At 34.3% G+C, this 13337-nt stretch overlaps 1 protein-coding gene across 2 annotated transcripts in view; it reads right to left on the bottom strand.

Annotated features, from left to right (window-relative positions):
- The window catches only part of SCN3A (sodium voltage-gated channel alpha subunit 3), a 115552-nt gene that overhangs the window by 67503 nt on the left and 34712 nt on the right, over positions 1–13337 (bottom strand). For both annotated transcript variants that reach the window (XM_043894722.1, XM_043894723.1), the window contains exons 4-9: positions 11136–11254; positions 9555–9644; positions 5185–5313; positions 4425–4516; positions 3330–3602; positions 3068–3131 (exon numbers count right to left, since the gene is read on the bottom strand). In XM_043894722.1, coding sequence (XP_043750657.1) covers positions 3068–3131; positions 3330–3602; positions 4425–4516; positions 5185–5313; positions 9555–9644; positions 11136–11254 — 767 coding nt within the window. The remainder of the gene's footprint in view (positions 1–3067; positions 3132–3329; positions 3603–4424; positions 4517–5184; positions 5314–9554; positions 9645–11135; positions 11255–13337) is intronic.

Genomic DNA, 13337 nt, shown 5'->3' with positions numbered 1-13337 from the left:
CAGAACCCCTAGAAAACATTAATCTTTTTATCATCTCTATTATGTATCTTTTCCAGAATATCATGCAATTGGAATTATACAGAATGTAGCTTTTTCAGATTGCCTTTTTTTTTTTTTACTTATTAAGATGCATTTAAGGTTCATCAATATTATTATGGCTTGATAGCTTATTTCTTTTTTATTACTCAATGACATTTCATTGTATGAATATACCACAGTTTAGCTTTTCAGCTCTTTAGGGACAACTTGATTGCTTCTGGTTTCTTGTGATTGTGAATATAGATGGTATAAATAGATATTTACATCAGGCTTTTGTGTGGATATAAATGTTCAAATTAGTTAGCTAAATAATTGGAGTAATTACTGAGTTATATGGTAAGACTGTGTTTATTTTGTAAGAAACTGCCAAATTGTCTTCTAAGTGACTGTACTATGTTGCATTCTAGCCAGCAGTGAATGAATGAGAATTCCTGTTGTTTTGCATCTTCACCAGCAGTTGGTATTGTCAGATTTTTTGTTGTTGTTGTAATTTTAGTCATTCTAATGGATATATAAGAATAACTCATTATTGTTTTACCTTTCAACTCCCTAGTGACAAATGATGTTGAGCATCCTTATATATCCATATTAGCCATCTGTGTATATTCTTTTGTAGGTGTCTGTTCAGTTTGCCCATTTTAAAATTGGGTTATTTTTTATTTTAAGGGTGCTTTGTGTATTGGGGGTACACATCATTTATCAGATTTGTATTTTGCGAATATTTTCCCTACTCCGTGCCTTGTCTTTTCACTTCCTTTACAGTGTCTTTGCAGAGCAGAAGCTTTTAAATCCAACTTATAAATTATTTCTTTCAGGTATTTGCTATGGGGGTTATATTTCAAAGCTCATCACGAAATCAGAAGTCATGTAGCTTTTATTCTATGTCTTCTTAAAGAATTTTTATAGTTTTCTGTGTTTTACATTTAGGTTTATGATTGGTTTTAAGTTACTTTTTGTGTATGGTATAAAGCTGTATTTAAGTTCACTTCATTGCACATGAGTCTCCAATTCTTTTAGCATTCTTTCTTGAAAGCACTTCCCTGTCTGTATTGAATTGCATTTTCTTTGTCAAAAATTAGTTGACTACGTTTTTGTAGTCTGTTTTTTTGAATCTCTGTTCTCTTTCATTGATCTATATCTAGTATTTCCCAATATCATATTGTCTTCATTACTATAGACTTATAGGGAGTCTTAAAATGGAGTAGATTTCTTTAGAATTTTATTTGATGTTTAACAATAGAGTGACCATCAATTTTACCGTGTAAATTACCTAACCTATACAGACACTCAGTAAAGGGAAGTGATTACTATGGTTTAATAGAGATAAAGTATATATTAACCAACCTTATCCAAAATTTTATCTAGGCTTTTACATTAACTATAATAATAAAAACAATAGCTAATGTGCAATAAATGTTTATGATGGACCAGGTGTTAGTCCAAGTGCTTTATATGTATTAAGTAACTGATCCCCATAACAACCTGAAGGGAGAGATGATATTACTCTTCAGTTTAGAAATAAATAGACTTAAATACAGAGAGCTTCACTCTTTTCCAAGGTCAAGAGTTTGTAAATGGTGGAGTTAGGATTTGAACCCAGATATATATATATAAACCCAGGTACATATGAACAGTTGGAGAAGGGAATGCCTACCCACTCTAGTATTCTTGCCTGGAAAATCCCATGAACAGAGGAACCTGGCAAGTTATAGTCCATTGGTCACAAAGAATTGGACATGATTGAAGCGACTTAGCACACACACTCATGTATATGAAGTATAGAACTTATGCTCATGTTCTCCACCCTCTCCTACCAAAGTTTGGGAAAACTATCAGGAAAAAAAAAATTCCCCCAAATTCTATCTTTGCTACTGGTATATGGTTTTAATAATCCTCTTAGATCTTTATGACCACATCAGTTTCCCATCTTCTGTTGCTGCTACTGCTAAGTCACTTCAGTCATGTCCACCTCTGTGCGACCCCATAGACGGCAGCCCACCATATTGCTCCATCCCTGGGATTCTCCAGGAAAGAACACTGGGTGGGTTGCCATTTCCTTCCCCAATCTTCTGGGATGACTCAAAATATGTTCTCTGTAAGTTTTGTGATCTAAGAGTCACTATTGCTATCCCTTGGCTTTAAAAAATTTCACTCTCTATCCTGAGTTATGGACTTCAGTAAAGAATCCACCTGCAATGTGGGAAACCTTGGTTTGATCCTTGGATTGGGAAGATCCCCTGGAGGAGGGCATGGCCACCCACTCCAGTATTCATGCCTGGAGAATCCCCATGGACAGAGGAGCCTGGTGGGCTACAGTCCATGGGGTCACAAAGAGTCAGACCTGACCAAGCGACTAAGCACAGTAGAGCACCCTGACATAGTTAATTTGCAGTACTCTTGGCAAAATATGTTAAGTATGAGAGACTAGCAGGATAACTAAGACATTACAGCATCTCTTATTGTGTAATGTGACAGAAAAGAACTATAAAATGTGCAGATGCAGACCAGAACATGCCTTTGACATGCATCTGTCACGTGGATCCCTTGTATACAGGGTTTCATCCAATTTCAAGAGTATCTGAGTTTCTCAAAGCAGTTTTCCAACTGGGTTTGCACCCTGATGACCATGTTATAGCCTGGATCTTTTCCAACAAGGGCAAAACCTGTCCCATCAACACATCCTAACACCAGTCAAAATGTGCCCATCTTGTTTTTCCTTCCCTGTAATTCTTAACTGGCTCTGATGGGTTTACAGATAAGACAGACACTGGACCTTCATTTTTGAAAGAAAAATTCATGTACATCTTATCTGTGAAATTCTGGATAAAAGGTCTTCACCCAAAGGGATGATTTTAATGACTGTGAGTTTAGCATAAATACCAATCCCAAAAGATGGAGAAAGTACTTCCTAGGTAGGCAGCACCACTCTTTATTATACACATGCAAGGCTACCCATGTATATTTTCTTCCTATTTGCTTTTGCTTTTTCCCAAAGTGTTCTACATCTTAAAAAAAAAGTTTTCCTTACCCTGCATCTGATCCATTTCCACACAGCAAAGGGTCACTTTGTCCATCCAGAACATAAAAGTGACCTGTTAATATAAAGAATAAACTATTTCATATCAATCCTGTTGACATTAGGGATAAATAGAATTTGTTTATCTGTTATTTCCAAAGTGGTCACCAAAAAAGTAATTTACAAAGATGGCTTCAAGCCCACAGCCTCAACTATTTATAGTTGAAAACTCATTCAGCAACACTAAGATTAACAATGGAGCAATATTTCTTACTGTCATCGTCAATGTAATCCTTCCAGTTAAATGTGCTCATTGTTACATTAACAAATGTCCCATTTGAATTCATTGTGCCATTAAAGAAAGAGGTGGTGTTGGTTTCAAAAGCAGAATCGCTTGGGGGCCATTGTAAGCATTTATTCCGCAGGTTGCCCATGAACAGCTGCAGACCAATTAGAGCAAACACGCTCAGACAGAACACAGTCAAGATCATGACGTCAGAAAGCTTCTTCACAGACTGGATCAGGGCCCCCACAATGGTCTTTAAACCTGTGGAGAGAGAATGAGGTCAGCTGAGGAAGAGTGTCACAAGCCATAGAGTCTTCTTAATAGTCACATACATTCTCTTTCCCCACAAACAGTTGCCTGTCTGTTTAGACACCAAAGCTTTATGGGCAGCCAGATGGTTTGGGAAATGGATGAAGAGCAGATTTTATTTATGAGCAGTGTGCTTTTTGGAGGTTTAAAACGAAGGGGTAAATATCTAGGCAGGAAGTTTTTTTTTTTAAAATGTGTAGTTTTATGTGCTGCTATGAACATGTAAAGACAAGTTTGCAGTTATTTTTCACTTCACATTTTGCAGTTTTTCACTTCACATTTTGTGTTTCAGGAGGCTGTTTCTCTCCAACCATTTTTTAATACTAGCTTTCCAAGTTTCAGTGGTTTAGAGGAGAAAAGAATTTTAAGATAATTAACATCCCATGCCATTCAGTAATAATCTTTTCTCCTTTATAAGAGGAGATCCACTTTCAAAATATATCTGCAGTAAACAGTAAAATCTAAATCAGTTAGTAAAGCCATGATAGCAAAACTTTTATAGGATGTAAAAAAGAAAGCATTACATCATAAATGCACAAAAAAGTGGGTGAGAAAGAGAGCAAAACTAGTATTTTGTATGGACACCTCATGCAATTCTCTGTTAAACTCAAAGGCTGACTTTATAAATAAACATGTAATTTCATTTGGCATTCTTGAAGATAAAAAAAAAAACAAACATGATAAGCAACAAGGCTAATATTACATGTGTAATTTCAACCTCAGTATTATTACAGTGTATTTAAAGTCAGCCTCGGTGTTTAACCTAGCTCTCACCTGGAATGACTGAAATTGTTTTCAGTGCTCGGAGAACTCTGAATGTTCTCAACGCTGAGACATTGCCCAGGTCCACAAACTCTGTCACATATCTGTAATAGGGGGTTCACACACAAACACAATAACAGAAAAGTTGGAGATATAAGGGGCCTACCATCTTACACCAGTTTCTTCTTACCTGGAATTACAGAAATAGTTTTCAGAGCTCTCAAGACTCTGAAAGTTCGAAGAGCTGAAACATTGCCTAGGTTTACAAATTCTGTTACATACCTGTAGAATTAAATCAGAGTTACTGATAGTTTTGGCAAAGTTTATACTAAATAAAGAATGAAAAGTGGGTTGGTTTGGCATATAGAGCCCCTTGAATTTTACAGAAATGCTAGACTTCAGGGTGTCATGTGCTAAAAGCTGCCTTTAAAGATTAAAATTTTGTTGCTTTATTTCAGTACAGTTTTCACTAATATGAACGTTTGTTTGAAAAACTAATTAAAGTACAGTTGGTGGTATTAAATTTATAGTCAATGAATAACTTCATTTTGATGAAGTAGAAGACTATGACATGAAAGTAATTCCATTTATTGCTCATTTATCAGATACATTTACCTTGCAATATATATTCTAATATGTATTCTCAAAATATATGAGGCATATAGTTAATTTGGCTAACAAGCAAAGTCTACATTTAAAATATGTCACAACAACCTGTTGTGCTACAACTGTTTCATGCCTTTGAGCTTAACATGTTTTTAAAAATACTCACGCCATGACTATGACACTGAAATCCAGCCAGTTCCATGGATCACGAAGGAATGTAAAATCTTCTAAGCAAAACCCTCTTGCCAAGATTTTTATAAGTGACTCAAAGGTATAGATTCCAGTGAATGTGTACCTAGGAAAAGCATCCAAACAAAAATTAACAATTTCATTTGAACTGTTAAAATACAGCAAATCTGATTCTTTTGTGGTTTTTCAGTTCACTAAGATGGAATTCCTTGTTCCCACCTACAAAAAAATGTACTAGTTTAGGCTTATGAGTAAAGGGTTAAACTGAAGAGATAATACTTTCTACTAAGAATCTGATCTTGTTTAAATATTTAGGTTTGATAGTAATAGTTTCATGTGTTTTATGGATAATCATCAGGCTTGATCCTCTAGAGTAACACTGTCCAACTGAAATTTAATACAAAGTACATATATAGTTTTCAAATTTCTAGTAACCAAATAAAAAGAAGAAATGAGTAAACTTAATTTGCATGTTATATTTTATTTAAACCAATATGTCTAAAATGCTATCTCTTCAACAATTAAAAGTAGCCACATTTCGAGTTTCAAATTTTAAGCTGCATGTGCCTACCTTCTCCCTCACTAGACAGTATAGCTCTAGAGATAACATTTCTTGGATTTGTTTATTTATAATAAAACATTTCATTCAGACTTCTTAATGAGTAGAATAATTTGGAAGATATTTTATGTATCTAATATCAAAAATGAACTTCCCCTTTATATCCTTAAGATTCAGGCATAACGCTGTAAATCTGCTTCTCTCATATGTTCACCAAAAATTTTCAGTTCATTAGTATTCTATGGGGATGTGTCTATACAACTACCAAAATTCAGGGATAACAAAATTCCTGAATCTAACCTCACATCAGTTACTATCTCTATGCACTTGGGCCAAATCATTTCAGTTCAGTTCAGTCACTCAGTCGTGTCCTACTCTTTGCGACCCCACGGAGTGCAGCACGCCAGGCCTCCCTGTCCATCACCAACTCCCGGAGTTTACTCAAACTCATGTTATTGAGTTGGTGATGCCATCCAATCATCTCATCCTCTGTCGTCCCCTTCTCCTCCCGCCTTCAGTCTTTCCCAGCATCAGGGTCTTTTCAAATGAGTCATTTCTTCATATCAGGCGGCCAAAGTATTGGAGTTTCAGCTTCAACATCAGTCCTTCTAATGAATATTCAGGACTGATTTCCTTTAGGATGGACTGGTTGGATCTCCTTGCAGTCCAAGGGACTCTTATTTAAACATGCTCAAATTAAAATTTCAGTCCCCCAAATAGTGAAATACTTTTCTATTTGCTGTTTGGTAGAGCATTACCAGCCCTCTCCTTTGAATGTTGACAATATAAGTTATTTCTGTTTCTTCCAAAAATAGTTGGGAGAGAGTATTTGTTTTTCAACATTGTATTCTTTTTAAAAAGTATAATCTAAATTTGTTCTTCAGATTACTTCACTCAAGCCACAAAGATTGAATTTACTTTTATTAAAATTCACTATATTTTCCAGTCTACTAGTGTTTTTTTTTTATTTATTTTTTTATTTTTTTTTACTAGTGTTTTTTACATGAAAAAAAAAGGGAAATTATTTTTGCTTTTTTTTTCTGTAGAAATTTCTCTCTTCTGAGGGAGCAAAGAAATCACAGGAAAATTTATGTGAGAATCTTCATGTCTAGTTTTTCCTAGGAATGTTCTTTCTCCTTTTTAAACAATGCAATTGATTTCATGAAGAGTAAGAATAATTGCTGTCTTTACTTATTATGAAGTAGCTGATTTTATTAGCAAGAGAGAGAACTTCCAATGCCAAGCTTATGGTTACTTGTGTTTTGGTTTGAATCTTTGTATATTTACATATAATCGCCATGATATTTCTGTTTGGAGAGATTCCTAGCATTGCAAAAGACCATAAGAGACAGCTCCCATGTATGTTGTTTATCATATTAATAGATAGTGCCCTATGGTTTATGCTTAGGCAATTCTAAGTTATTTACAGGGTTGTTAGGAGCAAGATTACAGTCCCTACTCCTATTTCTGTTTTTGGGAAAGGAAGAAAATTTGTGGGGACATTTGGAATATATGGTGAGGGTTGATAGCCATCCAAGGAAGAGGGTCTTAGAGCTTAACATTTAAGACAGAACAGGTGTTCAGATACACCTGTTAGAAAACTTGATTGAATGGGTCAGTGAGAATCAAGGGGGACCTTGATTTTTCCTGGCTCTGACACCTCTAGGTCCTTAATCATGTTATTGATTCTGTTACAAGGTGTTTTCCCCCTGTAATTTTGATATCTATAGAAATGATTTGCCTTACATAATATGACTCTCACTATATAATATGGTCCTCGGTATGCCATCTCTTTGGATAGGGAAGATTTCTGCTATCAGTGACTTGTATTTTCCTGTCAAAACTGACTTCTCTTTTCACTGGACTCTGTTTTTTTAAGGTTTTTGTTGTTTGTTTCTTTTACTGTAATCACTAATATTTTGCTTGTTTTCCTGCTGCCTTGCTGTCAGATGACTAGAGATAATTGATTAGGAAACCTGTGCAAAGTTTTCCAACTAAACAGTGTAAGTCAAAAGCTTTTGTAAAGTTGACTTTTCATAATGGATATAGGCATCTCTAAAAATAAAAGGAAACTGCATATTCAAATAATAATATTTGTGTCCCCTTTACCTGCCTTTTAATAACGTTATATAAATAAATTCATACATGTTTTAGTATGTCAATAATTTCTGCAGGGAAAAATACATACAGAATAGTTTTATACAGGTATATCCACTTGTTAAGTCCCAAATTGTAAATGGTAAGTGAGAATTCTGTTAAATGGCTTGCCTCAACATAAGAACTGGATTCTCTACTGAAATGATTTTTAGGGAGCTTTTTCAATCTACTGTCAAAAAAGTCTTTAATTTGTTAAATCACTGATGAATGATGGCTTAGAATGATTCTATAAATTCTCATGGAAATCTATAAAAAACAGAAATGAAAGTGTCAGTATTTGTTATAATAGCTTATCTCCTATTGGACATTACTTTAAAAATATAACAGTAAGAACATACAATTTTCTTTTTCACTAAAATAAATACCTGGTCATTGTATTAGTGTATTACATAAATAGACTGTTTAAGCTAAATACCTTCTGTTTCACTAAAAAAAAAAAAAGGCATGTTTCTTTCACGAATAATCTTATATGTGATTGACAAATTGGGGAATAATGCTGTTAAAATGCAAAGATTTTTAGTTAAAGCACAGTTTTCCTCAGCGTATTAATGTTTTAAAATAATCAGGGGCAGCTTTTCCTTCACACACAGTTTTCCTCAGCATATTAGTGTTTTGAAATAATAAGGGGCACCGTTTCATTCACACTTATATAAAACATCCTAAGCAATAAAAGACCTTAATACTATTGCAGAAAAATTGATAGAAGTTCCTTCTTTGGTGCAAGCAGGGTATAGTTTAACACGCCCAAAATACGGTGCTTAGATCTTTCCCTCTGTATTAAAATATTGAATCAAATGTTTTACTTTGATGATATCACTGCCAGAGTCTCCATTTCAAGGGAGGAAGGACAAGGCTCAGGTGTAAGACTGCAGAGAGGTTGCTGGCTAAGACTTTAGGTACAAATGTCCACAGAGATTTAACTGGGCCAGTATCTTTTTATTGGGATTGTTATGTTTTTCTATTAGTATTCTAATGACAAAGTTTTAAAAGTTATGAGAGATCTGTCCATAATCACATTTTCCCCTTAAGCCTTGTTATTATTTGAATATGGTTTTGCAAAGACATTTTGTTTCCTTTACAGATTTGTGATGTTTCTAGCACACATGCTGTGTCTAAATAATCTATGTATCTAAATATAACTAAACATCAAAATAACTTAAACACCTAAGTGTTTTTTTAATATACTGATATAGTGTATAACTGAATTGCCTAGTGATATAAAGCTAAACACCTAAATCAATTTTATCAGAATATAACAATAATATACTAGAATCAAATAATTTTATTTATGCTCAAATGATCATTGTATTTTATCTAAAATGCATAATTGTGATTCAGTCTTAACTTCTATGATAAATGATTATTTAGCTTACCAGCTAGTATATATAATTTAATAACCTTTCTTAATCAAATGCTATCACTTGTTGGAAGAAATATCTATCTCATAGGAGAAATACGTCTCCCCCTTAAAAAAAAACTTCCCTTGTTTTTTCCATATTACGCAAATAATCATTTCTTAGAAGTGTTTAGTTTGATTTCAAAAAGTGGAAACCGTAAGTCAGACCATAATTAAGAGATTGCTAGAGAATTTGAGTGTGCATTTCTCATTCCAAGAAATCATTTTTACTTACTCTACATTCTTTGTCCAGTCTGGAGGGTTACTCAAGGTCATAAATACACAGTTGGTCAAGATAGTGCACATGATAAGCATGCTGAATAAAGTAGATTATAGTTAAGGAATAAATGCTAGTACAATATTGTGGCCATTTACAAATAATCCAATACAAAGTAACCAAGTTAACCTGTAAAATTAATCTTACTTATTTGTTTTAATTCAATGACAAAGAAAAAAACGAAACTCCGAAGTCTGTCATATATTCTTTGTATTCTTGGTTCATTGTTTTTTTTATTTTGCATCATTCCCTCACAAAACTGAACTCAATAGAAAGAGATCTCTGTTTGAAGTAAATGGGAATTTTCTAGTGTAAGTCTAAAAGTTATACTTCAGATACCCTTTAAAATTTCCACTGATGGACAAAAGGTTAATGAATGGAATATGAATGGAATATAATAAGCCTGAGAATGCATAGCCCTGTGTATTTAAGGATTACATTGATTGATTCTACTGTAATCAGGAACTCTAGTAGCCTTACAGTGATGGAAATTGTTCCTTTAGCATTCACCACATAAGAATAGAAGGAGAGATAAATTTTGCTAATGAGCTAGTTTTATTTTCTAACTTTTGATTTTCACTTGGGAGTACAGGAACTTATCAGGACATTTAATTATCTTTCTGTATCTTGTCCATACCATACCTAAATACACACTGTTTTTAAACCCTTTCTAAGAATTAGCTGTAGTCATTTCTCTTAGAATTTCAACCCAGTCTTCACTCTAAGAAAACTTATGATTACGTTTTTTGAAGTAAATCTTTCTGTTTTAAAATGTAAATACTTTCCAATATCAAACCATCCAATGGGAGAATTCAAAAGCACTTCAAAAGGCTATCAGTCCTCTTTTCCCTGTCTCTAGGTTAGCCCTGTCTCTTTTGTCTCTCTTTTAGTTTTTATGTTAACCTGTTTTGAATCAGTTTGTATAAGGTGCCTATTTTGGCATCTCTGAAGATCACCTTTCTAGTTTATTATCACTTCTTGAGAGTTTTCTTGAAATCCACACCTATTATATCATTTTACATAGTTTTTGACTGTCATTGTAAGTAGTTTTAAGTTCAATGATTTTTAAATAGATATTATCAATCAGGTGCATAGATACATAGCAGTTTAATAAATACTTACTGAAGGAAGAAAAGAAGGAAGGAAGGGAAGTCCAGCTGATGAAGATACAGAACCAATTAAGACACAAAAATTTGAACATTTGGAATACAGATACTAATACTAAGCACAGTAGGCTATGCTTCTTTAATGGTGGTTATATATGGTCTAATTGAGGTTAATAAAAGTTTGAAGGAGATTTGTTGCTGTTCCTGTGACACAGTGTGTTTCATTTACCATCATAGTTGTATTTTTACTCCTAGAATCATAATTGTCATTCTATATAACCTTGTTATAAATAGCAGAAAATCAATGAGTACAATAGGTTAAACAAAGTTACCAATTAATCAGAAAGAATCATATATATTATAAAAAGAATGACATTCTTTATAAAATCAGCTACTAGAAACAACATTTAGACAATTCACATAAAAAGGATATGAATGTACCAAAATCTTAATAGCAATTTTCCTAATAGGATTTAGTGGAGTTAAAATATACAAGGCAGAGGTGGCACTGAATCGGAAAATTGCCTTCCCTTTATTCAATACTATAAAAGTCTGAAAAAGAACACATGAAAAAAAATTACTAGGTTAGACATGTGGCTTATATGAAGAGTTTACACACATAAGAACTTTTTACCTAATTTGTTTGAACTTGTTTAAGCCAGTTTGTATAAGTATAAACATATTAGATATCACTTTTTCTCCCCTAAATTAACATTTAACTAAAAATAAAGATACAATGTACTATTATCTAATCTGTCTCTCAGGTATCAACTTCCCAATACACACTGATGATCCTACACAAAATTTGTATCAAGTTGTAAATTAACTTTGTGGACTCTAATTCTATTTAAGGCTTACCATCTGTCCCCAGTTTTGGTAACTTTTCAGGTTATGCTGTACATACTGCTATTAAAATGATCTTTTATAAATATTTTAATTATATCAAATCTTTTAACTCCAAAGTTCATGAAGCTATTTTCCCTGTGGTAGTTGTCCTACTTTAAAATGTTCAAACAGGCTGAATAAACTGGTTTTGCTTGTCCTATAGATCTGTTGTAATACTGAGAAGGACCAGCCACATTAAGAATTAGGCTGAAATGCATCATTTCACGGAGAAGGCAATGGCAACCCACTCCAGTACTCTTGCCTGGAAAATCCCATGGACGGAGGAGCCTGGTAGGCTGCAGTCCATGGGATCGCTACAAGTCAGACACGACTGAACGACTTCACTTTAACTTTTCACTTTCATGCATTGGAGAAGGAAATGGCAACCAACGCCAGTGTTCTTGCCTGGAGAATCCCAGGGACGGGGGAGCCTGGTGGGCTGCCGTCTCTGGGGTTGCACAGAGTCGGACACGACTAAAGCGACTTAGCAGCAGCAGCAACATCATCTCAAAGGGCATTCTGTCGCTAAATTCCTATGACCTGAAACCTATAGTCATCAATTTAGCATTTAAGCTGGGCTTCCCTGGTGGCTCAGATGGTAAAGAATCTGCCTATAATGCGGGTTCAATCCCTGGGTTGGGAGGATCCCCTGGAGAAGGGAATGGCTACCCACTTCCGTATCCTTGGGACTTCCCTGGTGGCTCAGGAATGGTGATTACCTACTAGGTCTCTCTGGAATCATCTTTTATTTCTTTTCGCACCAAAGCACCTTTGTTCCAGCCAATTCAATTCACTTGTCAATCCCACTTACTATCAACTTCTCACTCTGATTCTCAAGATGAGTGTCATAGAATCCTAGAGGAAGGAGGCACCTGAGAGGTCATGTAATGCAAACTTACTTTTGTTCAGGTCCATAACAGACCTGACAGTAAGGTATCACCGACAATGACCCACTCTTACATCAAATGTTCTTAGTCCTGTCCACATGTTAGAATCTCCTGGGGTGATCTTAAAATTGCTATTATATGGGATCCACCAGAGAACAACAGAATTAATTTCTGGAGGATGGGCATAGACAATGGTATGTTAAACATTTTCGCCTGGTCATTCTGTATGCAGCCACGGGTTGAAAATCCCTATTCTCCAGGAATGTCCTCAGCTGTCAAAATCATCTCCATCATTATGTCTTTCCAGATAAATCACACTGCCTTTTGATCACTCCCCAATTGTTTCCCTTTTCCAGTAAGCCTTAGTATATTAATATACACACATTGGCATGCTGCTTGTAATTATAGTCAAGCAGCAATTATTTGTAGAGTTCATTCCACTGAGGACTAGCTTAGAAGTTGTTATAAATCATTGAACATAAAGAACCAGTTAGCTACTTTTTTTCTTCCATTTTGTTTTTATATAGCATTTAATAGCCTGGTTTGCAAATAAACTCTTGTTTCAATTAAATGTGAGTTTACCTTTAAGATGCTATTTACTTTTAAGATACCTATTCTATATAACCATTTAGTTATGAATATGTTCTCACTATTCTCAAGTTTTACACCATCAATTTGAATGCAATTAAAATGCATTGTGATGTTGCTTGTGTGATTAAATTAACTAAGGACTGTATCCTAGACATTCATGTTCACTGACAACATGCTCTGTTTGAATAGAATATTGTGAGTATAATATTTACATTTAATGAATAGAAAATATTTATATGTAAGTATAAAGTGTAGAGAAAGCGACTTCTCTG

The sequence above is a fragment of the Cervus elaphus genome, chromosome 33, assembly GCF_910594005.1.
Source record: "Cervus elaphus chromosome 33, mCerEla1.1, whole genome shotgun sequence".
In the NCBI taxonomy this organism is placed as follows: domain Eukaryota; kingdom Metazoa; phylum Chordata; class Mammalia; order Artiodactyla; family Cervidae; genus Cervus; species Cervus elaphus.
Note: the sequence above shows the minus strand (reverse complement) of the source record. Positions and strands in the feature narration are given on the sequence as shown.